Source organism: Rattus norvegicus, chromosome 15, assembly GCF_021556685.1.
Source record: "Rattus norvegicus strain SHRSP/BbbUtx chromosome 15, alternate assembly SHRSP_T2T, whole genome shotgun sequence".
NCBI lineage: Eukaryota > Metazoa > Chordata > Mammalia > Rodentia > Muridae > Rattus > Rattus norvegicus.
Window position 1 is genome coordinate 6,108,377 of NC_141548.1, and position 26,348 is coordinate 6,134,724.

Genomic DNA, 26,348 nt, shown 5'->3' on the forward strand with positions numbered 1-26,348 from the left:
GAACGGAATGGGGGCTTAAGGAAGGAAATAAGGATGGGGAATAACGTTTGAAATGTAAGTAAAGAAATATATCTAATAAAAAATTTAAAAATATCGTTCCTCCAAAATTGCTGGAATTCAATAAATGTGCAGTTATAACCGATGCTTTATTATAAGGAATGCAGAGGCATACAGCTCTGTGTGTCCTGATCGCTTTTTATATTCCTATACTGAATGGTTTTATTTCCTCTAATGTATTAGAGAAATCCTTCTGTTTCTCCTTTGTCTGTCAGTATAAAGGAAGCTAAATTTGTGAGCACAAGGATAAAGCAAGGATAATTTTCGTCATGTATGTGGGATCCACAGAGCACGATACACTGTCTACATCAAGAGCACAGTTTCCTGTGCAGTTCTGGCTGGCTGTGAACTGATGGTGAAGCCTAAGCTGCATGAGACTTGTAGAACACCACTGTTGCCTTACACTTGTGCTGTTACAGGAGGAAGAACCACACACGACTCAGGACGGTCTGGTGAGTGAAGGGTTAAAGGTCACATTTTTATTTATTGGCAAAAATTAATTTATTCGAGAACATTTTAAAGTGGGGAGTCAATGAGTTCAATGTATATAGCCTTAAGAATATAGCATATTAATTAAAAAACTAAAGTTAACAAATAAATAACAAAACTTCAAACGTAAACAAATAAAACCAAATGCATAAAACCAAACTTCAAACTAAAAACAAATATAACAAGTAAATTAGTCAGCATTCAATTCCTGCTGATTCTTCAACATATAACTCCAGCCTGTTGCTGGCCTTGCAAACACAGCAGAACGGCAGGTAAGATGGTAAAAATCTCCTCAAGATGAATGTAGACCTCCCTCACTCGGAGTGGTTGGTTGTTGATGGACAAGTCGTCAAAAGGTTAAACGTGAGGCGTGTTCCAGGTCACATCTCAAGGTCTTTCAAATTCAGCCCAGGATTGGTATGGTTACAAGGACTGAGATGCGGGAGGTGGTGTCAATTTTTGCACCCTCAGTGCTCCTGGTGGACAGTCCTGTCTCTGAGAGCTGTAGTCCTGGTCTGGGCCCTGGGAAAGCTTCTGCTGCAGTGTTCAGACCTAGGGGTGGAAAAGACCTGGTGAGGACCTGCCATGTCACTTATCCCATACACAGCAGCACAATTCAGCAGGATAATCCAGGATGATCTTTCATCTGAGGTCATTCTCTCATGCCCAAGAGAGAAGGGTAAGAGATCCCACAGGCCTGCATATTTTCCCAGCTTTTAAAACTGCTAAAAATTAAACAGTGAACAGCAGATAATTCCAATCATACGTATACATTATATTTTAATATCATGTAGCAATGTCTCAATGTCAGATGAGGAGAGATATGAACAAACTAGAAAACAATAGGAAGGCCTTGGAAGTCTGGCCATCACTGAAATGAAGACTATTATTATTCCTCCAGTGCAGGAATATGCCTGGGGTCCACATGACAACCTCAAAATCTGCAAAGATCCAGAGAAACAATATCTCAAGAAGTACATGCACACTGAAGTGATATTATACTTGGCAAGAATATGCTGCATGGAAATCTTGCCGAGGGTAGGCATTGAAGTCCAAAGGAGATACTCATGCAGAAAATAAACTATACCACTCCTTTGTTTATGTGTATCGTAAAACTATTTGTGGGGAGACCTAAAGGCACTGGGCTCAGATAATACAAGAGAGCACAGACTGGAGGGATCAGTACACAATATCCAGAATCTCTATGGATCACATACACTTCATGGACGGAATTTCTTTTAAAATGGACAAGAAAAATATTCTGAGCTGCTCCTAGGTGACAGGTGCTGAGAACTATGGAGAAAGCCACACACCCAATAAGACAGTTTATAAGTACAGGGAATCTACTTGGGTCCTCTCATCCTGTGCTTTCAAATCCTCTCAGTGACACCGAAATGATGCTGCATCTTCTCAGAAAAGGCCTTTTGCTCAGTGACCAGTTTTTGCTGATTCAGGGGGTCCTGCAGACTTTCCTCCATTCTCTCCTCATCCTGGTCATTAGAAGATTATATTGTCCATGGAGACATACATGTATACAGACACAGACAGACAGACACCCAGACATACACACTTTTGAACTCACCCAAATATATTTGTTCACATATACAAGCAGAGTATTTTGCAGAATGTGGTTAGTTTCCCAGTTAATGGTAATAGAAGGGATCACCCAGTCTACTATTGTGGCATAAGAAAAAAAAAACCTGGAGTGGAGTAAGTACACCATGAGCATAGCCTAAAGACAGCTCAGCCAATAAAGTGTATTCCCCTGAAAATCAGAAATTAGAAATGTGACATCTAGGCCTGTTAGCCAAGCCTGTTTAGCAAGGTCACAAGGCCGTGCACAGGAGGCTGATTTCAGGAATCAGAGCACTGGGGGGGGGGGGGGGCAGCTGAGCCTCTTCAGTCCTCTGCTCACTGTTTCCCAGTGCATGCAAAGTGAGCTGCATTTTTCAATATGAGGTCCCTTTACCATACAGTACCTGACAGGGGAAACAAACTACCAGCACAAACAGCTAGGAAATCTCCATAACCACAATCCAAGGTAAAACTTGTACTGGGATGCTATCAGATATAATTCCAGTAAGATAAGGCTGACTAATTCAAAGCCAAATGCTGGCAGGTATAATCAAACTCAGCCGCAGTCCATGGAAGGGCTGGACAACATTGTACCTTTTCACTTTCTGACTGATGGACATCTGGGTAATTTTGCTTCATGGCTGCTCTGAGGTGAACCACTAAACACTAATGTGCCACAGTTTCTCTGCTCACACCTACTTCTTGTTCTGGAATCGCTGTGTCAAAAGGTTGAACTTTGACAAGAGTTGTACACTGCTTCTCACAGGGCTACCCATTTGACACCTCCAGCAATGTCTGAGGGTCATCACTGTTCTAAACCCTCCTTACAGATGATTTTCACTCAGATCAAATGATTTTGAATAACAATGGTTAAGATTGCCACAACACAACACAGGGTGAGTGCTTTGGACGATTTTGAGCCTAAGTTTCTGTCTGAGGCAAAGATGTGATTCCACCTCAGCATAACTCCTGGACATCTTCTGCTTGCAGATTCAACTCTAAGCAAATTAATCTTCCAATTAACAAATTCCAGGCCAAACTCCAAAGCCAAGGTATATTCAACCAATTAGGCCAATCTGGAAAGAAAGTGGTGGCAGGTAACGATTAACATAACCAGGATGTTGAGAAGACACAACAAGCCACATGACCTTCCAGTGTTACTATACACCGAGAGCAAAGAAGGCAGAAGAGCTCTGAGTCATCAGTTTCTATACTGAGGTATATAGATTTCACACAGCAGCCTCTCCTCACATCCCTGTACCCTATTCCTGAGTTTTCTCCAAGTAATATCAATGTTTATGAATAGTTTTCCCAGTGTAAATAGTTTGAATAGTGATCAAGACCCCATTAAGAACAGTTTAAAATGTAATTGGAAAGATTATGTTTTCTCTTCTTCTTTCTCTCTCAGAGTGTTTGTGGTGTGTGTGTGTGTGTGTGTGTGTGTGTGTGTGTGTGTGTGTGTGTGTGTATACTTTTACATGTTTCTAAATATGCACATATAGACTTATACAATATATATAAATATATATATGTGTCTGTGTTCAGAAACTTGATGACTTCACACACACATGTGAAAAAGCACACATATACACACACTTATATATATAAGACCCCCATATCACAAACAATTAAAACAAACAACTTCCAAAGTACAATATGCACCATAGTCATAAACATGATCACACATATATGTACCCACAAACACACAAAAAACACCACCCCACACACAGAGTCAGAAAGAGATGGAGAGAGGGGGGGGGAGAGAGAGAGAGAGAGAGAGAGAGAGAGAGAGAGAGAGAGAGAGAGAGAGAGAACAGAAATCATAAGTGAGAAGCAGAAAAGAATGGGGAGGCCATCATGCTGGAAGAACAGTTTTTGAATGCAGATTAGGCAAAGGAAATGTGTCAAGTGAGAGCTTAGACACTGCTATCCATCCCTTATAGAGTAAACCTGTGTAGGGAATGCACTTCTTGGGCACACTAGGTTGAGAGAGCTGGACAAAAATATCCCTCTAATCCTCACATATCTCACACAAACCCTCACCCTGAGAGAAGTCTTTCCTACATCCCTGTTCATCCAGTCAGCTCCAGGACATAAGGCACAGGAAAGAACACTAAAACACTGACATAAAACAGGACGGACAAAACCGCTTCTCAAGCTCTGTCACTAGAAACCACGATTTGGACAGGCAGGAGGGACCATTTTCAATGTACGGGGAAAAGGAGAGAAAGTCCACAAGCCCCATCATAATTGACAATGAGAGCCATTCTTTTGGCAATTGAACTGAACTCTAATCAGTTCTGTGCACTACAAAGACGGCTACCTCATGGCATCCCTCTAGCATAATGGCATGTAAGTGTGCAGTGTGTGATCAACAGATCCCCCTTAAGGAAATGCATTTTCTAGTTGAGCAGGAGGATTTGGTTGTCAATCCTCCAGTTTCTTGCATGAAGCTAACATCACAGAAAGTTTTGTAATTGTTCAAAGAGATGAAAAACTGGATGAGACCTAGGAGAGTGTCTGGATAAGGTGGAGAAAGGTTAAACTGGTTTGACTTGGTTTATGCTTAGATATCAGGAAAACCTGCCCTTGATGCTTCATTCATCCTACCTGAGGCTGCTTGTTACACGGATTTTCATACTGGCTTCCCCACAGAACCTTGTTGTTTCCTTAATAGACTCTTCCAGTGCAATCTGTTCCCATAGAAGCTCCCTGTTCTCATGCCGTGCTCTCTGGGCATTGTTCTTCAGCTCAAACAACTCAGTTAGGAGGGGGCAGAAGCTGCGGCTGAGACACAAAGAAAAAATGGTGACTCCCAGCCAGTCTCCAACTTCCTCCCACGTCTCCAAGTCCATTACTCCTTCTAGGGTCCTGATCTGAAGAGAGTCCCAGATTATAGTCCAAGTCCACAGTAGCCATGGAGCATGACCTAGAGACAGGTCAAATGGAGAAAAGAGCCACATTCCAGAAGACTCAGGGCACTTCTCAAAAACCTGACACCATTGATTCAAGTTTTTCCCAGAAGAGGACTTAATCCCCATGTGTGCTTATTTGTCCATTTTATTAGAATGTCGCTTGGAGGCCAATCTTTCTGTGTCCTGTGTGTCCTAGAGCCTTCCTTAGACACAGGCTTCCTGGTCTGCTTCAAACACTAAAAAGCCTGATCCTCACTTTACTTCAAAGATAAGAATGGGCTGACACATGCTGTGCCCTGTGCTGGGGTCACAACCTTGTAAGTTACTCACCAGTACCAGTCATTTTCCAGTGTTAGGTGTGTACATTTGACCAAAGCTCTATTGACCTGCTCGCTCATTTTCTTCATGTCGGTCATCACTTCCTGGTGCTGCATCGTGAGCATTTCAGACTCAAAGTTGTTCCTGTGGTAAGGCATGGTCCAAGGATGAAATAACATTATGAATGAAGGATTCAAGAATTACATGAATTCAGACTGAATCCTGAACTACCCCAGCCTAGGACATGCCACGCCCTTGCTTCTTGGTACTGGGTCATTTGATATTTATTAAGTTTATTATTGTGAACACGGAGACAGCAGTGCCAGGAAACAGAAGGAGGGAGCTGATTTGCTTGAGCTCCCTGAGGGGGTTTGAAGGAATAGACTAGCTTGCCAAGAACATTCGAGGACCCTGTGTCACAATCCAGGCTCCAACTTAAGCCCATGAAGACTATTCTCCTGTTCTTAGGTAACAATTCTCAATCATAGAATCTATTGCTACATGAAAACACAAAGGAACATGAACAGTATTTACAGGGAAAAGAATTTATAACACGCACCAGGAGATTCCCATGTGCGTCCACCTGAGCAGATGTGAAATGTTCTACTGCTCACAGTGAGGCTCTCACCCTCATCATTATCATGCCATGGAAATTGACACAGGATAATTCTCAGGCCAAATCAGTACATAGAATACCCAGATCTTAAGTGATACACACAAACACACTCACACATGCCTACACACACACAAACTCACACAAAACACACACACTCTCTCTCTCTCTCAAATACAATTAGAATGCCAATTAAATATAAGGATGTGGCATTATCTCCAAATACAATGAATAAAATCAGAGAAAACCAGTGATCCCCTGTTGTCAGTCCAGTCACACACTGTGAGGCAGCAAGTGGGATTGGGCCCCTCCAGCTCTTCACAGGACCTATTGAACCCAAAGCACCTCCACGTCAATTACAACAATGATTGGTCATAATCAGAGCACCTAGAAATTCCCACAAGCCAACACCTGTCCAGTCTCCTTAAACCACACAATGAGAGCTCACACACTACTACCCTCACTCCCAGACTGTGATTCAATCAGGCCACAGGCTATGATTTCCGTTTGTAGGAATTAAAATAGCCTGTGCCACCATCCCATTCCCATCTGAACTTCACATTCTGATGCAATCAGGAAAGTGATTTTGACCATGAGGACACCCTGGAGCTGTAGCCTACTGTGATGTGAGGAAATGTGGATTTAACAGAACTTGCATTGTGACTACCTGTCATTTAAATTCTTTCCTGGGTAATCGGCCAGGATACTCCTGAGTTCATCTCTCTCCTTCTGCATCTTCTGGAGAGCAATTTTGATGTTCTCCAAACGCTTCATTCTCTCCTCTTCAACAGGTGTCGTAGAGGGTTGGGACGATGCCTTCTGATCAAACTCTGTAGGTAGATAAATACCAGTAAACAGGCATATATGTGGACACAGTGTCAAGAAAAACTATGCTTACTCTAAACAGAAGTCTGAGGATGAACAGTTCTACAGATACAGTGAATCCCTGACAGAGCAAGAAAGCTATCTTTAAGCTGAACTCAGCTAGTTCCCTGTTCCCACCATCAGAGCCATATGATGACATATGCCATCATAGATATAGACCACACCTCCTAAAGCCATTCCTCTGTCACTGAAATTCTAAAGCTGGCCTAAACAAGAAGAATTGGAGGACCTTCTCAGCTAATGTCTGATGTGAGGCAGGTAAGTCCTTGAGTTCAAACTGCTTAACATCTTGAATCCCTAATCATGTGTGTTCAAGGACAAAGTAACTGAGACCTTGATATATGACCAGGAGAGTATCCCTCTTGGCATCAATTACCCAAGTAATCTACAGGACACTGCTGAGAATGAAGTGTTTCAACAGCCGATCGTGGAAGAGACACTTTGTTATTCTTATAAAGGCTCATCCTGGTATTCTTTGACACTGCCCAGGACACTAAAGAGATCCAAGGAAAGCCCCTTGACATATAACAGTTCTTGGTTTTCTGTCAAACTAATGATCAGAAATTATTGTGTCTGGGTCAGCCATTAGGAAGACTGAGGCTCTAAATCATACGTCCTACTCCTGGAAGGAACAACACAAGCCAACCTCCTCCAGGGAGCTCCCCTTGCCCTGCCCAGTACTCACTTGACCTCCTCAAGGACATTTCCATTCGTCTTCTTCTCCAACATGATAGAAGGCTGGCCTCCCTCTGCCTTGGTCTGGTGCCTGCATGGATATGATTGTCCCTCCGAAAGAGACTGAGGATCCTGGAGAACATGCCTCCTCGGGAACCCATTAGGAAATGAAGGGAAATCGCTCAGGCAGTTGGTGTCACCACAACACTGCTGACATCACAGAACATTCTAGTATCTCCTGGATACAAGAGAATTTCCAGGGAAGACACTACCGGTGATGTCACTGGGAAATGCCATAGCTTACTTGCTAACTACCTCCACCCAGACTGACCAGTTTCTGCAGTGGCTTTTCCAGAGACTCGCTTTTGAGCCAGGAACACCCATTCGCTCACTCTCCTTCCAGAGCTTCAGAGTTCTCACTGCTTCATTACAACTCAGTTGCTGAGGAGAGGGAGAGTTGTATCAGACCTTGAAATGGATAGAACATCTTTGTTAACAGCCAAAGACCTAAAGACCGTGGATGAGGGATATTCTTCTTCCTGAAATGTATAAACCCAGTGTCCATGCATGTGACATATAGTCCAATTTCTACAGTTGTTACTGTTCCCCAGAGGCGAATATTTTTTTCCTTCACCTTTAAATGTATGCAAGTTGGAGTATGTTGTTTCATGGAGTGTGCCTTGAGAGGGGTCATGGTTTCAATATATTCACCCATGTTTTTTCCTGAAATCTCTGTCTTACCATCCCATTTTGTGCAATGGAAACTCCCTTTTCCTGGCAAAAAAGCTTCTCAGGTATAGAGCAAACATCAAATTGTAAACTTTCTGTCCATTCTTAAAGTTAAAATCCCCAAAAGTGAGGGAGGAACTGAGACCCAAGCGAGAGCCATGGAGGGGCAGAATGCAGAGGTGCTGCTGGCCAAGGAAGAGCAGGAGGAAGCAGAGAAGCTGTAGCACATCATGGTGCACTGGGAGCTAGAATTGGAGTTCGACCTGGGCAACCTGCTGGCTTCACTCTGAGGACCTACAGGGTGCTTAACCATCATTTATAACTCAGTATCTGGTGTCTCTCTGGCCACCGAGGGAACTGCATTCAGAGGAACCACAGACAAAAGTCATCCAAAGAACAATTCACCAAAATAAATAAAAATTAGTACATTTTTCTTTCAAAAAGGCATACAAATGTATGGTCAAGTCAAACAAAACCCAAGGAAACACAAGAAATGAAATATTTTACAACAACCCAAGAGTGCAAGAAACAGTATAAAAACAATCTCTTAGGGGTTGGGAATTTAGCTCAGTGGTAGAGCAAGGCCCCAGGTTGGTCCCCAGCACCAAAAAAAAAAAAAAAAAAAAAAAAAAAAAAAAAAAAAAAAAAAAAAAAAGAAAAGAAAAAAAAAGACCAATCTTTTAAATCTATAATAATTCTATATGTATTTCTTGAAATAGCAGTTGGAGGAAGCAGGCTGTCATGCTCTTATAAGTTCCATAGCCTCATCAACCCTTGTGACAATCTCCACCTGTTTGATTTTTTCTTAAGCACAGATATGTGTGAGTTAGAATCCCGAGGTCTGTCTGTGATCAGACTGTAAACTGTAGTCAATGTAACACTGGCAATCATTAGCCACAATCTTTAAGTTTCCCTTGTAACATCAGAGCACAGCCATATCTTTGGAAAGCAAAACTCACCCTCCACCAAACTATCCTCCAAAATCCAGTCTCTCCAAAACACCAAGTCCATTCCTCATGCTATAAAGTATGACGGCCAAGCCTTGCATATGAAGGATCGATATTGCAGGCTCTAATACCTCACCAAAGAGACATTGCCCTAAATTCTTTTACAAGTCCGGTTTCCATGATAAGAGTTATATTAAAATATTATCCCAATCTAGACCTGTTTCCCTGGGTTGGCACATGCCACGTGTTTTCTCGAATGACTCCTTTTTTAAGCCAACATTCTATTACAAATATTACAAATTTTCAACCATACCCAATAACTTAAAAGCCAGTCACCTATAGCCAAGACATGTAAAGCTTATTATACATTTAAAACCAAACAGAAAAAAATGAAGTGACTACACATATCTTTAGTACTTAGATCAAACACCATTTTTACTTCTTTAGCTGTCATTTTAAAAGAAGCACCTTGTTACCTGTTGATTCCAAATATCACAGTCAAAGATTTCTCTAAGAGAAACAGCTAACAGCTCCATTACCATAGAAGCTTTGAAGCTGCTGGCACCTTTAAGGCCAGCTAGTGTAGACATTGAGCCAGCCCCCTGGGGAGCTTCCCCAGTGGACAGACCTAGGCTCCTAGCTACATTCCTCCATTGAGGCAGGATTCAGTCAGAGACACACATGACAGTTAACACCAGAGATAACCAGTTATCTAGGATGCTGGGCTCCAAAGGTCAATTGAAACTGTTTTATTTATTTGTTCCTTTCTTGAAAGGACTTAAAACTAAATCAAGGGGGAATCAACCAGCATTTAAAGTTTTCACCATTTTTTCTTTTAAACATGAAACACAAAAACATTCAAGCAACAAGAAGCACAACCCAGACATACATTGACATCCATGGACAGCTTGGTGCAACAAGGACAGACAATAGACATAGAGGGAAGGAGCTAGATGGTGTCCCACCAAAGGGACCCAGATATCCTACCTAAAGGACCCAGAACCAGAAATAAGCACTTCTCCAATAGGAGCCAGCAAGGAGGCAGGATGTCCCTAGGAGAGCTCTTAAAAAGCTTAATCTCACTTTCCTTCTTTTGCCAAAGCATCTGTGGAGAGTCTGGGAGGAATGTTTTTCTCAAACCATTTTTTCTCTTGTCTAGGGTGTAAACTGTCTCTAATCAGGGTCCAAAGACTAAAAGCATCTATGAGAATTAACTTTGCTTCTCTAGATTTTAGCATAACTCTAAAAGAACACGTACACAAAAACATTTGACCATTATTACCTTGTCCCTTTTTACAAGGTTTACTCACCAGTACCCCAAATCTTTATTTTTCTTTGCAAGTGCTTTCAATGCCCACGGTGCTTCTGTATCCTGCTTACTGGGACTTTTCCTGGCCCATTTTCCCCAATACGTCCCTCCTTCACTGGCCGGCTTCCTGGGACCATCTCGTCAGGTTGTCCTCTCTTTTCCAATCTTGGTGGGACCTCCATTTGATGATGCCTGTGTCATCAGGACACTCAGAACCGGGCATAGGCCTATAAGAGTTAAGAAGAAACACACACTCGGGTCATTCGTGTTAAAAGAAGGCTGTCCACGCTTTACTGAGATCTCCTTATATACCAGAGGCAAAAGCCGTGGAAAAACAATAAAGCAGGTGAAAACCCCAACCAGGAAAATAGGAAAACAGGAAAAATCTGCATCGTGGCAAGTCCCGGCCCCAACACAGGGGCGTAAACAACTTCTTAACATCAATAAGCTGAAAGGCTCAGCAAGAGGAATGGGTGCCATGGAAGGTCCTGGCCCCAAATCAGGGACCGAGAGAAGCTGCCAAGGGTGTAAACAACTTCTGGCCATAGTAGGCTGAAAGGCACAGCGAGGGGGAAGGGAAACACTCCAAGGTAGGGCCCAACAGGCTAATATAAATATATATTGGAAAAACTAAAACACTGTATATGAAGAAAAATAATTAAAAAGTGCTACATATCTAAGCATAACATTCATAATAAAAGAAACTCAAATGACAGAAATTCATAAGAAATATTCATCATCCTTCCACATCACGCAAATGCAAATAAAAATTACTCTGAGATCACTTTTCACACTTGTCAGTATGACTAAAGTTAATAACACATGTGACAACTCAAGCTGACTGGGTTATGGAGCAAGGGGAACATTCATACTCTCCTGGTGGAAAGGCAAACTTCTACAGCAACTTCGGAGATCAGTATGATGGTTCTTCAGGAAGGTGAAAATTGTTGTACCTTAAGATACAACTCCAGGTCTCATGTCCAGATGTTGATTCATCCTAGAATACAGACCCTTGCTCAACCATGTTCAGTGAAGCTCATTTATAATGCTTAGAATTTGGAAATGTTTAAGTTGTCCCTTAACGGATGAATGCATAAAGAAAACGTGGTGCATTTACACACTGCATTGCTGCTTAACAATTACAAAAGGCAAAAAGGAAGCATGCACTATGCAGGACAATGAATGGATCTAGTAAAAGTCATTCTGGATGAGGCAATCCAGACTGAAAGAGACAAATGGGATACATATTCACTGAAATGTGGGTGTGGGTGTTAGCTGTTGATTCTTCAATCTGTGTGACTGTATGATCAGTTTAGTGTGAGGGTCTAGGGACGTGGGCCAGACTGTCCTCATTTAGGGAAGTACAAGTTCACTCATGGATGGCTGAGGGACACTGTCAGGGATAGGAATGTGAAATGTGAAGAGACAGGGAGAGGGCAGCAATGGAGTGAACATAGAGTGGGAGAGTAAAATGAGGCGCTGTATCGAAAATAAGAGAGTAGAAACCCTAATTGCTTTTTAAATTGTTTTATCAAGGTAACTAATGATTTATTATGGGTGCAAGGAGAGAAGTTAAAATGTTGATTGTGTTCATCTATGTGAAATTTCAATAATAAGTAAGTCACAACAGTTATGGATTTTGACTTTCAATGAACCTGTTACAGATAATGAATATCTAGTCCTTATGGAGACATCTGTTACCATCTATTATACAGTAGTCATTTTATTTGTTTACATTTCAAATGTCATCCCCATCATTGGTCTCTCCACTTTGAACCCCCATACCCTCCCAATCCTCTTTGTTTCTAAGAGGCCACTCCTCCATCTACCCACCCACTTTCTCTTCACCCCTCTAGCATCCCCCTTCTCTGGGACATCAAGTTTCTACAGGGCCAGTTGCCTCCCATCCCAGAGATGTCAGATGAGCCAGTTGTTGCTACACATGCTCTACACTATATGTATCAGGAGCCATAGCCGGGACCATATATCCTCTTTAGTTGGTAGTTTAGTCCCGAGGAACTCTGAAGGCTCCAGTTAATTGAAATTGTTGTTCTTCATATTGGGTTCCAATCCCCTTCATCTCCTTCAGGCTTTTCCCTAACTCTTTCACTGTGGTTCCCAGGCTTAGTCCAATGGTTGGCTGTGAATATCTGCATCTATGTCTTGAACAGAGGCACATGCGAGGCTAGAAGGAAGCCTCAGACTCCAAAGTAAGGTAATAGGATGTAATTCTGTATTTGCCCAGAAGATGGCGACATAGGATCCTTTTCACAAACTTGTTTCTCACTAACCTCTTAGTTCTGTCCAGCATGTCAGGAAAGTTCCGCAATGTGCTCTGTGACTGAAGATCCTTCTGCTTGCTGGAACTCGATCCGCTGCGTGGAATACTCTCGATCGGCGATGGGCGTCTGGGTCGGTGGACGCAATGACTCCAGGAACTGTGAATGAATGGACTGAGTTGAGCAGACATTGAATTCATCTGAGGGGTTGGCATCTCCAGAACCTGCAGCTTAGCCTCCATGGATCCAGGAGAGCACAGTGTGCAGGGCTGAAATCAGATTCTGTAATGGAGAGGCAGAAGAAACTATGGTTTTGAAGTATTTGTTCTTTTTGAAAGCACAAAGTGGGAGATCAGTCAGTTATCCTCTTTTTGCAACATCTTACTCTGAGCTGCAGGACATATCCTGGGGTATATTGCTTTCCATATTCAATGGGCTTTTCAGAAATTCCAGTTTCCTGAAACGGCATGGCCCTACTTTGGTGGACTGACTGGTAGGAAGTGGAAAGGTTCTCTGAGGGGCAGATGAGGAAAGGCCAAAAGAAGAGGAAAGAGACAGCTATGAAAGGGCTGCTGGTGGGTACAAGGAAACAACAAGCACATTTCTCAAAGCCCTATTTTACTATAGCACTCTGGGAAGCATAACCACAAGCTGACAGAAACAAATTGTTAAAATAAACAATGCATTCGTTCCCATCCCCCAAACTACTCCGTTTTTAACCACCAAGGTCAATAGAAATTTAAGCCTCAAGTACACCTTCTCTTAAGGTTCCATACATCAGCAGGCTGAAAAATCTGCCAACAGGCCTTGACCTACCTTGACTATGCCTAGCAGGCAGACCTTCTCTCTCTTTCTTTTCCTCTGTTTGAGAGCAGGAGCAAATGACTTTATACTGTGGGAGGATTTCCATTATCAACAAACATAAATTTTCCGAAGTCATTAAAGCTTGAAGGCCAATCATTGATGGGCAGGTGTGGTCAGGTCACTCTACCTAAACTATCCCATGGAGAAAAGTAAAAGTGACAGCCATACCTGTGTTTAGGAAACAAGATGTCACAGGTGATTTGAGTATGGGTGCTGTGTGGGAGAGAGGAGGTCATGAATCTAGCTGGAAAAGCCCACTCCACTTTTACATGTGTTTTGAAAGACATATAATAGAAATTTAACTGCAACAAAATTTTGTCAGCAAATGTGCTCTAATGATAGGTGGTTAGGTTTTGGGGGTCATATTGACACAGAAACTGGATTAGTGGTAATATCTTGGGAAGTAGCTTGTGTTACAAGGAGAACTTCAGTTATCCCTTGCCTAGGCCATCTACTGTCTTCTCTTCTCTTTTTCCTCTTTCACTCTTCTATCTGGGCTGATGTAGCAAAAGGCTCTTCCCAGAGACAAGTCAAAGGAGAATTAAGGTGACATCTTTAGCCTGTTTTCTTATAGACACATTGGACTGCGAAGGCTGTGAGGGAACCAGGCGGGAGGAGACTGCAAAAGGCAGAAGGAAGCAGTGACTGCACTGGTCGTGTTTCCCATTCTGTCACAGAAGCATTTTAAGAAAGGAGGGTTCCATTGGCTCAGAGTCGGGAAGCACAGACTCCATCCTAGAAGGGGTAAGTGTAGCCGTGAGAGGTGCAGTTGGTAGAAGTGGACTGGCTGGCAGGATGTGAATGAGACTCTTACTATGTGGGTGGAGCAGGGAGCAGAAATAGGGAAATTCTAGCTCTTAGCTTCCTCTCTGTGCCATTCAGTGCAGGCACCTGGCCTGAGAGTTATGGTGTTACCACCATTCAGAGTGAGCTTTACGTCGATTCTCTCCCCAAAACCCCTCAGAGTGACATTCAAAGGCCTGCTTCACTAACACACTAGGCAATTTTTACCTTCCTCAAGTTGTCAGTGACCAGCAGCAGAGCAAGGCAAGAAGGTTGCACGGCCATTTAGAGGGAGGAACCAAGGAGTGGTGTTCGTGCAAGCCAGAAGAGACCTACAGGAAAGCTGGACATCAAAGAGCCACACACATTCTCTCATGGATACTCATGGTTTTCCCAGGGTGAGATTCAGATGCATGTGGTAGCTAAAGGCATTTCTGGCTGAAGCCGGGTTTCCTATGTGACATTAGGAAACAGTTGTAATAAAAGAAAGTTTCAAACAGCAAACTGTTCTGATTCTGATGGACACAAGTCTGATACTAGGCTGGAATTCTCTTCATAACTTTCAATACTTTTGAAAATAAAGGATATATAGTATAATGTACTTGAATCCTAAAATATTGTGAAATATGTATCTCATAAATATGCATTACATGGTATTCAGTTGAAATTGCTGGGAATAGTACTTTCTTCTATCCCTATTACCACTCTGCTCTGGACAGAATTACCAAAGAATATGATGACTTGGGCTGTGTGTATGTGTGTCTTTGTGCGTTCTCTGTGTGTGTTTATGTGTGTCTGTTTGTTTCTTTGGGTATGTTTGTGTATTTATGTGTTTATATATTTATGTGAAAATGGAGGTTCTGTCAACTTACGGTATTTTTTCATAGTAGCTATTGTCCACAGTGTTTTATGAGATGAAGTCTTTCGTTATGGCAGATGGAGTCAGAGAGACTACAGAAAGATCAAAGTAAGGGGTTGGGGATTTAGCTTAGTTGTAGCCACTTGCATAGAAACGGCAAGGCCCTGGATTCGGTCCCCAGCTCCGGAAAAGAAAGAAAAAAAAAAAAAAGAAAGAAAGATCAAAGTATAGAGGAAGGGGCAGGGAAGATATCACAGCAGTTGAAATCACTTACTGTTCTTCCAGAGGATCTGGAATTGGTTCCTGGTAACCATACAAAGACTAACACCAACCTCGATAGGCAAAGCTGTCTTCCAGATTCTGCCCACACTTGACAACCTCGTGATCCACCCACCCATACAAAAGGCAAAACACAGATCCGGGTCTAGTGGCTAATAGTGACATTGACTATCTAATCCGGAGGGGAGGAGGCTGGCGGCCAGCAGCAGCCGCAGCGACAGGGGCGTCCAGAATACTCCAGGTCACCACCCTCCCCACCCACCACTTGTTTGGGCGGCTTTAAAGAGTTGAGTAAAATCAAGCTGGTAACCAACCATGGCTGAAGGAGGATTTGATCCCTGTGAATGTATTTGCTCTCAGGAACGCGCTATGAGAAGACTCATCAATCTGCTCCGGCAGTCCCGGGCCTATTGTACGGACACAGAATGCCTTCGGGAATTGCCAGGGCCCTCCGGTGACAGTGGCATCAGCATCACTGTGATCTTGATGGCCTGGATGGTGATCGCTGTGCTCTTCTTTCTACTGAGGCCTCCTCACCTGAGAGGCTTCAGCCTTCCTGGAAAGCCCTCCAGTCCTCACAGTGGACAGGTCCCGCCAGCCCCTCCTGTGGGCTAACATCCTGGTGTGGGAAGCAGCGATTGTTTGACACCCTGCACGACCGAAGGACTGCAGAGAACCTGGCACTACCTGTCTCTCCTTTTCCATCTGCAGTTTCATGAGCTTCTAGAAGTTTCACTTGCCAACTGCCTTTGTTTCCTGTGTTGCCACAGTCCTTATTTACAGTATACCTGAGTAAACGATTTCTTTGAAAAGTCGAGGGCTATGTTGGTTGGCCTAAGCTTAAACTTTCCACTCGTTCTCCCTGGAACCCTGACCATAGCGTCTGTGGTGGTTTCTGGCCCAACTGAAGGAAACTTAAGGTTTCTGCATTTAAGTATTTTAAGTGGTTTGGATAGATTTTAATTCTTTTCATAAGGTATTTATTTTGGGTTCTCTGGTATGAGTGACAGAGCTGTGCTGTAGTCACTTTACTGTGGCAGTTTACCTGTGGGTGGCAGTTTTCTGTAGTCCTTGACAGTGATGCTTTAGATCATTTTTCTTACAAACTCCAGCTGGCTTATATGGCTAGAATAGGAAAATCGATTTGGTTGTTTACTCATTTTTCTTTTTTCTTTTCTTTTTTTTTTTTCGGAGCTGGGGACCGAACCCAGAGCCTTGCGCTTCCTAGGCAAGCGCTCTACCACTGAGCTAAATCCCCAACGTTTACTCATTTTTTAAAAAATTCCCATTAAAAATTTCTGACGTTAGGAATACTTTAAATAAACATGATTGATTAATATTTTTAAAAGAGGTAAAACACTCAGAGACCTAGAAAACCATGGATGGGTTCCTCTTTAGTCAACTGGAGTCACAAAAATATCAGAATCACACAGTCAATCAGAATTCACCTGAAACCAGACACTACAGAAATGGTCTCATTTACATAGAAAGAATTGGCTGATGGGAAAGGATAAGCAAAGTTGCTCACCATGACCATGAAAGGACTCTTCACAACTGGGCATAGTGACTCAAAGTGCCAATTTCAATACTTGGAATAAAGAAATGGGTAGATTCCTGTAGGATCAAGGCCACCCTGTTTCACACAGCAAGTCCATTATGTTCAGTTCTGTCAGATTGTACTGAGAGGTCCCGTTTTTCCTTTTTTTTTTAATATTTAATTTTTACTTGTGTGAGTACATTGTAGTTATCTTCAAACACACCAGAAAAGGGCGTCAGGTCCCATTGCAGATGGCTGTAGGTAGCCATGTGGTTGTTGAGATTTGAACTCAGGATCTCTGGGAGAGCAGTTGGTACTCTTAATCCCTGAACCATCTCTCCAACCCCTGACAGATCCTGTGACAACATACTAAAACTCTTTATACATTCCTTCAAAGGGTTAATATTTCCAGGCTTGAATGACAATGGTGCATTATAACTTAGATGAAGTATAACATAAGTGACACTGGTCTCAGATATTGAAGTGGTGAGTAAACGATCAGAAATAGAAGGACGCCGCAGGCCACTAGATATCTATGCAGGATAGCAGGAGATGTAGTTGCACTTTTTACATAAAACACACAGAGCTTTCCAAACCTATTTACTTTTATTATAGTTTGTTTAAGATTTATGACGTATACCGCATTCTGCCTGCATGCATGCTTGCAGGCCAGAAGAGGGCGCCAAATCTCACTCTAGATGGTTGTGAGCCACTGTGTGGTTACTGGGAATTGAACTCCGACCTCTGAAACAGTAGCCAGTATTAACTGTGGAACCACCTCTCCGGCACCATTACTTCTATTCTAATCTGCCTGGTGTCTCCAGTAATTTTCTCATGAATGTTCTCTTGGCATGATAAAGTTTGATCTTAACCTATGCGCTCAGAAGGGACACACATCTGCAATGACATGTTCATTTTGAGTTTTGTATTTTGTAATCGAAGATCTTTTTGTTTGTATTTAGCATGGAACTATCTATGTAAACAAGGATGTTCTACTCCCTGCCTCTGCCCTCCTGCTTGAACTCTTGAACTAACAGTGGACCACCACCATGAAAGGCACTTTCTTCTTTGTGTCCCAAATCCACAAAAAAGCAATTAAGTGCCTACTAGGGCGTTATGAATATGCTATCACCTTAGATGGTTCACGGCATGGCGTATAGATTAACAACTTGTAGCTGGCCATTTCGAGGCATTGTTCAATTGGACTAGACAGAAGACTCTGGCATGAATTTTCTAATGGCGCTAAGTGCCCTTTCATTTTTCTGAAAGTCCTTTGGACTTATGCCAGAGTGAGGGATGTGCATGAATCTCACTGGAAATTAAGTGTCTGTTTCCTTTAAGGCTGAGGTTGGGTTTCTTTTGAGAGAGGAGTGCTTGTGACTGGGATGATTCAGGTCTCCTCCAGCCAGGGCAACTGTGGGAGAAGACATCCCTCAGGTGCACTGAATTCTCACTTCCACAAGGTGGCACCCATACCTAGCAATCCATATCCTCATTTCTTCAGGACAAACACATAAGGGCCATTGGCTAGAAGGGGTCAGAACAACACCACTCTTCTGTTCCCCTTTCATTGAGCAGTAAGTGGTGATCGCCCTTATAGACAGCAGACTGCTGTGGTCAGAATGGAGGAAGGTGATAATTTAAGGCCTGTCACTAGTAGGAATTAAAAGTTGACATTTTTATCTGCAGATAGTATAATAACATTTATGAAACATTTATGAAAATTCCAAGGATATAATCATTAAGGAAAATTTTCAAGCTGATTTCCCATTAATTATTATATATCAATTGTATAAAAAAATCAAAGAAAAGCTATTGCTAAGGAGTACTGATCAAAAAGACTGCATATTTTTATTTTTTCATTTTAATTTGCTTTCAAACAGTGTGTGTGTGTTCCTACATTTTAAACTGATGTGAACAAAGAGAAACTGTCCAGAGGGATAAAAAGAAATGATAGAAGAGGTAAGGAAAGGAAGGACAATGGTATTGAGACGCAGAGATAGGCAAAATATATGGTATATACATATATGAAAATTAGACACACACACACACACACACACACACGTGCAATAGCAGCAAGGTACTCAGCAGGTAAAGAACTTGCGGCACTAGTGTGATTATCTGAGTTCAATACCTGGGACCCATGGTAGAAACATGAACTGAATATTGTGGCACATATGTGCACAGACACACACATATCCACTGGCAAAGAAAACTTTGAAAATTCATAAACATTTGACTTTAGAGGCACAAGGATCAGGAGTTGGGAATGAGGTCACCCCAACATTCACTTACCTCAGAAAACCCAAGAACCGAAATTGAGCTAAGCTAATGAGTCCAATTAAAGTGTGGCAAATGCAAGAAAAAAGAATTTTAATGTGCAAATATGCATGGCATAAACCACAACAAATATTAGGTTAGAAATATCAAATTGCTGGTCCTTTATATTAGTTGATAGAAAGAAAGTAACAAAGAAACAAAAAAGAGAGAAAAGAAACTAAACGACAAACTTCTGAAGGGAAGTAGAAGCCATCAAAATGAAGGCAGGGAATGAAAGAAAATGGGCTGGGGTGCCATGCTTGAAGGAGGAAAAGACTTTAGACTCTCTGCTCCTATGAAGCTGACTAAGGCGGTGCCTGCGGGTCCTTCACAGGCGCTTTTGCGCTGCCTGCTCAGCTTGGGCACAGTTGTTTGTCCTCTTGTATCCTGTGCGGATTCCAGGTAAGGCAGGCAGTGGGAGAGCCAGGTCTCCAGCTAACTGGCTAAGCTGCTGTGCTTCAGAGCACAGGGTGCTTTGTTGCAGCTTGAGCAGGAGCTCCTGAGTCTGCACAGCCGCTGCCACAATGTTTCCACCTCACTCCTGCTTTCCTCCCCTGAGAAATCCCCTCTGGAGTCAGGTTTGCTGCTTGCTGTTGTCCTGAACTGCTGCCAAAGAAAAACAAGCTCGTTCCTGAAGAACTATTGTGAACCGGTCCTCTTCCCCCATATCCTAATAACTTTTCTCTTCCATTAACTATGATGTGGGCTACTTATTAAAAGTAGTTTGCAAAAAACTTTGCCTCCATCCTGCTGTAGTAGAAATAAGGAAAAAGGAAGCAGGTCCTTTTGTACAAAATACTTTATCAGAGGTCTTAAGCTCCTCAGGCTTCCTCAAAGAAGCTCTGAAGGCAATTTTAGGAAGTATCTAATAATTTTGTATGTGATAAAAGAAGAGAGGCCCTTGGGTCAACTAAAATCCAACTTTATTAGTCTGGTCTCTTAGTCTTCGGTGCATCTATCCAGGCTCTTCTGGCTTTTAGAGTCTCTAGCGAGAAGTGATATGTGATTCTCATGGGAGGACTGACTTTGTATGTTACCAGTACTTTTTCCCTTGCAGCTTTTATTATACTTATTTGTTCTCCATGTTTACTGTCTTAGGTAATATATGCCCAGGGGAATTCCTTTTCCACTCCAGTCTATTTCATACTGTGTGCTCCTTTTACTTTGATGAGTCTCTTGTTTAAGTTAAGGACATTTTCTTCTATATTTTGTTGAGAATTTTTTTTGTTTGTTTGTTGGTTGGTTTTTGTTTTCTGTTTTATTTGCCTTTGACCCAAGTTTATTTTCATCCTTCCTATATACTTTATTGTCTTTATCATTATTATATTTGTTATTTTGCAGAAAAATCCTGTATATTTCTTGGATGTTTTCTTCCAGGATTGACTTCCTTCCTTCCTACCCTCCCTCCCTCCCTCCTCCTTCCTTTCTTCCTTTGCTTTTCCTTTATTCCTTTTCCCCCTCCACTCTTTTCCTCCCTTTGGATTTAAGATTTCCTCTATCTATGCATCCATTCCTCCTATGATCTCTTCAATGCCTGAGGTTCTCTATTCCATCTCTTGTAGTCTGTTATTAAGGTCTGCCTCTGAGAGACTACTTGAGTTCCTACATTTTGCTCATCCACATCTCTCTGTTTAGGTTTTCTTTATTCATTTCCTTCCACCGTTATTGTTTTCACACATTTCTTTACTTTCTCTTTAAAGGCCTCTCCCATATGTGCAAATGCTGTTTTACAGTCTTTTTTTATTATTGTTCTTCAGTCATGTTGACATATTCAGGGCCTTCTGTCATAGTGTTGATGGGCTCTAATAGAGATTTGAATGCCCTGGCTGTTACTGGTTGTGTTTCTATGCTGGTCTGTAGTTATCTGGGGTTGGGAAGATTGTAATTCTAGGTGCTGAATCTGGTTTTGTGTGTAGAAAGTATTTGATCCCAACCATGGATTTCTGCCCATCCTTTGCCCAGTTAGTTTCTGGATAAAAGATTCACACTAGCTTTATATCTATGATAATCCTTAATCAGCACAAGAGCTGGGCAGATAGCTATCCTCTATACTATTATGCATATTTTTCCAATAATTCCGTTATATAATTTGCCATGGTTTTTTCTGGGATGCTTTAAACTCCAATTAGACCACTCACATGGCCATTATTTAAAGATTCCTACCTCATGGTGGCTTCTCCTCTATTTATGTTCTTCTTTCTACCCCTGTCTGTCATGGTCTCCTCCCACCCCCAAGCTGGGAACACCAGGGAACACCTGTCTTAATTCTGTACAGCTTTTGACTATAGGCATTTTAATTTACAATTCAGAAATAACTTGGAGGCAAGGTCACATAAGAGTATGCATTGGTGTTTTCTTTCTTTCGTTTGCTGTTGTTATTGTTGCTGCTGCTCCTGTTTTTATTTTGTCTTTTTTTTTTCAGAGCTGAGAGCCATATCCAGGGCCTTACGCTTGTTAGGCAAGTGCTCTACCACTGAGCTAAATCCCCAACCCCGTTGCTGTTGTTTTTAATTTGTCTTTGTTGGTTTGGTTGGTTGGTTGGTTGGTTTTTGAGACAGTGTTTTTCTACTGTACTAGCATTTTCAAAAGCCAGTTGCTTGATTAAGATATCTGGGGTCAGAGAAATGCCTGAGTGTTAGTATTCTGCTAGCAGCCTTCTGATGAAGATGTAGAACTCACAACTCCTGCTGCACCACACCTGCTTAGAGGGTGACACGCCCCCACCTTAAAGACATTGAACTAAACATCTGAACCTATAAGCCCAGCCCCAATTAAATGTTGTCCTTCATAAGACTTACTTTGGTCATGCTATATGTTCTCAGCAGTAAAACCCTAACTTCACGGTCCTGTGAAGGATCATTTCCCCAATGTAGGGGACTGCCAGGGCGTTGAGGGCACATGATTTAGGGCAAACATAGTCATGATCCTATTGGGTAGCGCTGACCTTAAATATTAAATCATCCTTTTTCAGTTCTGTAATAGCTGCCAACTGTAGGCTGGATACAATGGGGGCTAGAATGCCATATACATCTAATGCAGGGCAAAGGAAGGAGCGTCATCCAGTCCCACCAGTCTCTAAGGCTAATTTAGTTAAGGTCTAATTTAGAGTTCTATGTATCCTTTCTACCTGCCCTTAACTGTGGGGATGATATGCATAATGAAGCTTCCAATTAGTCCCCAAGATCTTAGTCAGTCACTGACATTTCTGAAATATGAAGGCAGGCCCTTATCTGGTCCTATTACCTTAGGTGCTCCAAACCTGGGAAAATCTCTTCTAGTATCTCTATCCGTCTATCCAGGAGGAAATGTCCACAAAACCCAGCAGGTATTTTGAGCCATGTCTTTCTTCCTTAATCTCTATAAAATCAATTTTCCCAGTAGAGGCCTCCAAGCTCTTACCTCTCAGTCAGGAGTTTGGATATTTGGGGTGACTGGGAGTGTTGCTCAGCTGATAAGCTTTAAAGTTTGTGATTCGTTTTACTCCCAAGTGAGTGACTGTGTGGATCTTTCTGAGAAGAGTTCTTGTTAAAGAGATGGATAATATTAGCTTACGTTCACTCGATCATCACCATCCCATTTAATTTCTTTTTCTGCATATATCAGTTGATCTAGGTGGTTCAGGTAGAACAGTATCCAATCTAGAGATGCTGTTTTCTTTAAGACTATGTCCTTAGCGGCCTTGTTAGCCCATGTGTTATCTCTAGCCATTGGTTTCTTTTCCCATGATGAGGGCTTGTGTTAATGTTATTAGCTTGGCCCTTTGAATTGAAGTGTCTGGAGGAACAGACTGAGTCCAGACTACCTCCATTTCCAGTGTCACCACTGCCTCTGCTCTCCTCTGACCCTCATGGGTAAAGCTGCTTTTGTTAAAAAACCAGATCTGTTCTGTCTCTGACAGAGGAGAATCACTTTGATGGAGTGGACAGTCCAAGTCAGGGTTGGGCAGCAGAATTGCATGGTTCGGGGAAACAGGTGGCTGGAAAATATGTAAGCCAAGATAGATTAATAAAGTCTGATAATGAAGCCTTAGGCATTACTGAACAGCAATCAGGATGTGTGTGTGTGTGTGTGTGTGTGTGTGTGTGTGTGTGTGTGTGTGTGATGAGTCCCAAAGTTAACTTATCCGCATCTTTATCCAACAGTGCTGTGGCAACAATAATAAGCAGGCAATACTGCTGTCACTGAGTCCAGTTTCTATGATAAATAAGCCATTGGCCATTTCTATGGTAGTCTTTTCTCCTGGATCCATGGCTTTGTTGGCTAGAGGGGCTCTAATTAATTCTTCTTGTCTAATCTGCACTCTTCTATAATCTCTGCAACTTTTATTAGCTTGTATCTGTATCTTTTATCTAATATTTGGCACTAACTAATTGAAGAAAGCCCTGTACTAGAGTTCTCTGTTTTCTCTTATTTCATATCATATCTAAACACTGGCAAATTATTGTTTAAACATGCTTACAGAGCCTGGTGGCAAATCTGGAGGAGATCCCTAACCCTTACACCCATTAAATAACCAATCTGGTTGGGTTCCCTGTGGGCCCAAGGGCCAGTTTCTTGGCCTATGTCTGTGGTGAAGAGAACCTGTAAGAACTTTTCGGGGGAGTTGGTGTCATGTCCTGAATACAGTTTATTCTACATTATGCCATCCGGTGGCTGGTTCCTCAGGGGAAGAGATGCCTCAACATGAGCCTACCAGAGGCATCCCCTTTCTTTATATAAAATAAATCTTTTTCATCTTAAAAACTCAGAGACCACATTTACTCGGACAGGGAGCATGCATTTCTCTTGGCAAGAAGGATATTCATTTACTGAACAAAAGATGTGAGCAGGAGTCAATTGCAAACTCTGTTAATGGATACATATGACCACTTGGGGCCTCTCCTGTCATGGACCCTGGATGCCAGACTGCACTGTGTCTGCCCTAGGCAGAAGGAGAGGGGAAGAGGGGATAAACCGGTGAGAAATGTAAAACCTGGAGCTGGTCCTGAGGGAAAAAGAAACTCAACAAATGACTGCTGAGAATTGAACTCAGGACATCTGGAAGAGCAGTCAGTGTTCTTAACCACCGAGCCATCTCTCTAGCCCCAAAGCTAACACTGTCAACACGGATGGAGCTAACTGCTAGGCTGGACTCAGATTTTGTTCACGTTGACAAAGAAGTGTTAGCAGGGAGGAGGAGGGAAAACTTCTGAAACACTATATCCTCTACTGCTGACACCTTGGGGGGGGGTCCTGTGGCCATTTAACATCAAAAGCAGGCCACTCTAAGTTACATTAAGTGGTCATTAGTCCTAACAACCTGTCCCATGTCAAAAAATTTCATCAGTCCAAGTCCAAGAACACAGAAAACAAAAGAACAACTAACACAAAGTGCCCTCCTTGGCAGCTGAAGTACACAGACCAGCCTGTCCATGCCACGGACAGCATAACTCAGGCCTTCTGCTCCAGCCACTGGCCAGATCAAAGTCCTGTTACTGAGGCTGTCCGAGCCCTCCTTAAGCTTGCACATATGAATCTAACCAAAAGCAGAACACATGGAAGCTAGATAGAGGAGACGTAGACAACTGTGGTACATTGCTCAAGCTGTCACTTCCCCGATTCACCACTCTCCTGTGGGTCCCCCACAAGAGGGGAGTTTACTGGCCAATACACAAAATATGAGGTACAAATTGAACCACTACCTGAACCTCCTGAAATGTGACTCACAGAGGAGGAAATCTATGTAAAGGCAAGAGTTTAGTCATTCCAAAATATCATGGTCATCTCATTTCAAAGAGAGAAGTCCCTGAGCAGAGTCTTCCAGGGAGCTATATACTTGCAATCAGGGTAGAATTCAAACAATTGGGGCAGAATTTGTACAAAGGTAACTAGATAGGGTACAATCAGGGGGGAGAGGCAACCTCCAAATAGACTGGCAGTCAGTGGGCTGTTCTGGGACTTTCTGAGGGAGTCGGATGGGGAGTCACAGGAGGCTTTTTCAACAGTCTGGTTTGCAGCTGTTGCAGGAACTACACTAGCTCTACTCCTCCTGGAAGGGAGGGGTCTTTCTGTGCTCAGAGGTTGGTGGTGGAATTTTCCCGCTGGCCTCAGCTTGGCCCCAACTCGGGCTCTTTCATGGGGACTTTGGATCTGGAAAGCTGTGGAAATGCTTTAAATAGGGCTTAATGGGCTATCCTAGAACAAATATGGAAGACTTTGTTACTGAAAGTGGTTTAAATTGTGTGACTCTGTCCCAAGCCTTCTGTGAAGAATTTCAATATTTGCGTAGAGACTCTTTGGGGAGGTTTTATGGTAAAGAATGTGGCCACCTTTTGCACTTGTCTGAAGAATCTGCCTGAGACCAAGGTTATGAGAATCAGATAAATTGGATTGAAAAAGGAAGTCTCAGAAACACCACTATGTGGCCCCCATAGTCTCATATGTTTGAACAAGCCTCTGGAAGCCTCAGGGTGGAATGTGAAGGTTTGTATATGCTTGGCCCAGGGAGCGGTACTATTATGAGGTATGGCTCCTTTGGAGTAGGTATTTCCTTGTTGGGTCAGGTGTTTAGCTGTGGGTCTGGGCTTTAAGACCCTCATCCTAGGTGCCTGAAACTGAGTATTCTGCTAGCAAACATCAGATGAAGATGTACAACTCTCAGCTCCTACAGCACCATATCTGCTTAGATGCTGCCAAGCTCCCACCTTGATGATAAAGAACTGAAGATCTGAACCTTTAAGCCAGCTCCAATTAAATGCTGTCCTTTATAACATTTGTCTTAGTCATGGTATCTGTTCTCGGCAGCGAAACCCTAACTAAAAACTTCACATAGATGTCTGGAAGTCTAGATAATTAGCATGCAGACCCCATAAATGTGTCCCTACATATCTCAAGAAACACTTTATTCAGGTATGATCCATTGCAACTAGTAAGGAAC

The 26,348-nt window shown here is 42.5% G+C and overlaps 1 protein-coding gene and 1 pseudogene across 1 annotated transcript; one reads left to right on the forward strand and one right to left on the reverse strand.

The window, feature by feature from the left end:
• Positions 1-505: 505 nt before the first annotated feature.
• LOC148000731 (disks large homolog 5-like) lies at positions 506-7,739 on the reverse strand. Its single transcript, XM_087587150.1, has 5 exons — positions 7,538-7,739; positions 6,635-6,797; positions 5,367-5,498; positions 4,732-4,908; positions 506-1,098 (listed from the first exon to the last, which is right to left on the reverse strand). Exons 1-5 carry the CDS (start codon positions 7,686-7,688, stop codon positions 1,014-1,016), a joined length of 708 nt encoding a protein of 235 aa, XP_087443276.1. The 5' UTR covers positions 7,689-7,739; the 3' UTR covers positions 506-1,013.
• Positions 7,740-15,880: 8,141 nt separating this feature from the next.
• On the forward strand, positions 15,881-16,191 carry LOC134482245 (small integral membrane protein 14-like; annotated as a pseudogene).
• Positions 16,192-26,348: the final 10,157 nt, after the last annotated feature.

Excerpts from the sequence above, each read along its gene's own strand:
- LOC148000731 (XM_087587150.1), bottom strand. The coding sequence starts at position 7,688 with ATGGGTTCCCGAGGAGGCATGTTCTCCAGGATCCTCAGTCTCTTTCGG. Across the intron at positions 4,909-5,366 it reads CTGGAAAATGACTGGTACTG|CCGCAGCTTCTGCCCCCTCC; the intron begins GTGAGTAACTTA and ends TTTGTGTCTCAG. Across the intron at positions 1,099-4,731 it reads CGTGTAACAAGCAGCCTCAG|GTCTGAACACTGCAGCAGAA; the intron begins GTAGGATGAATG and ends TTCCACCCCTAG.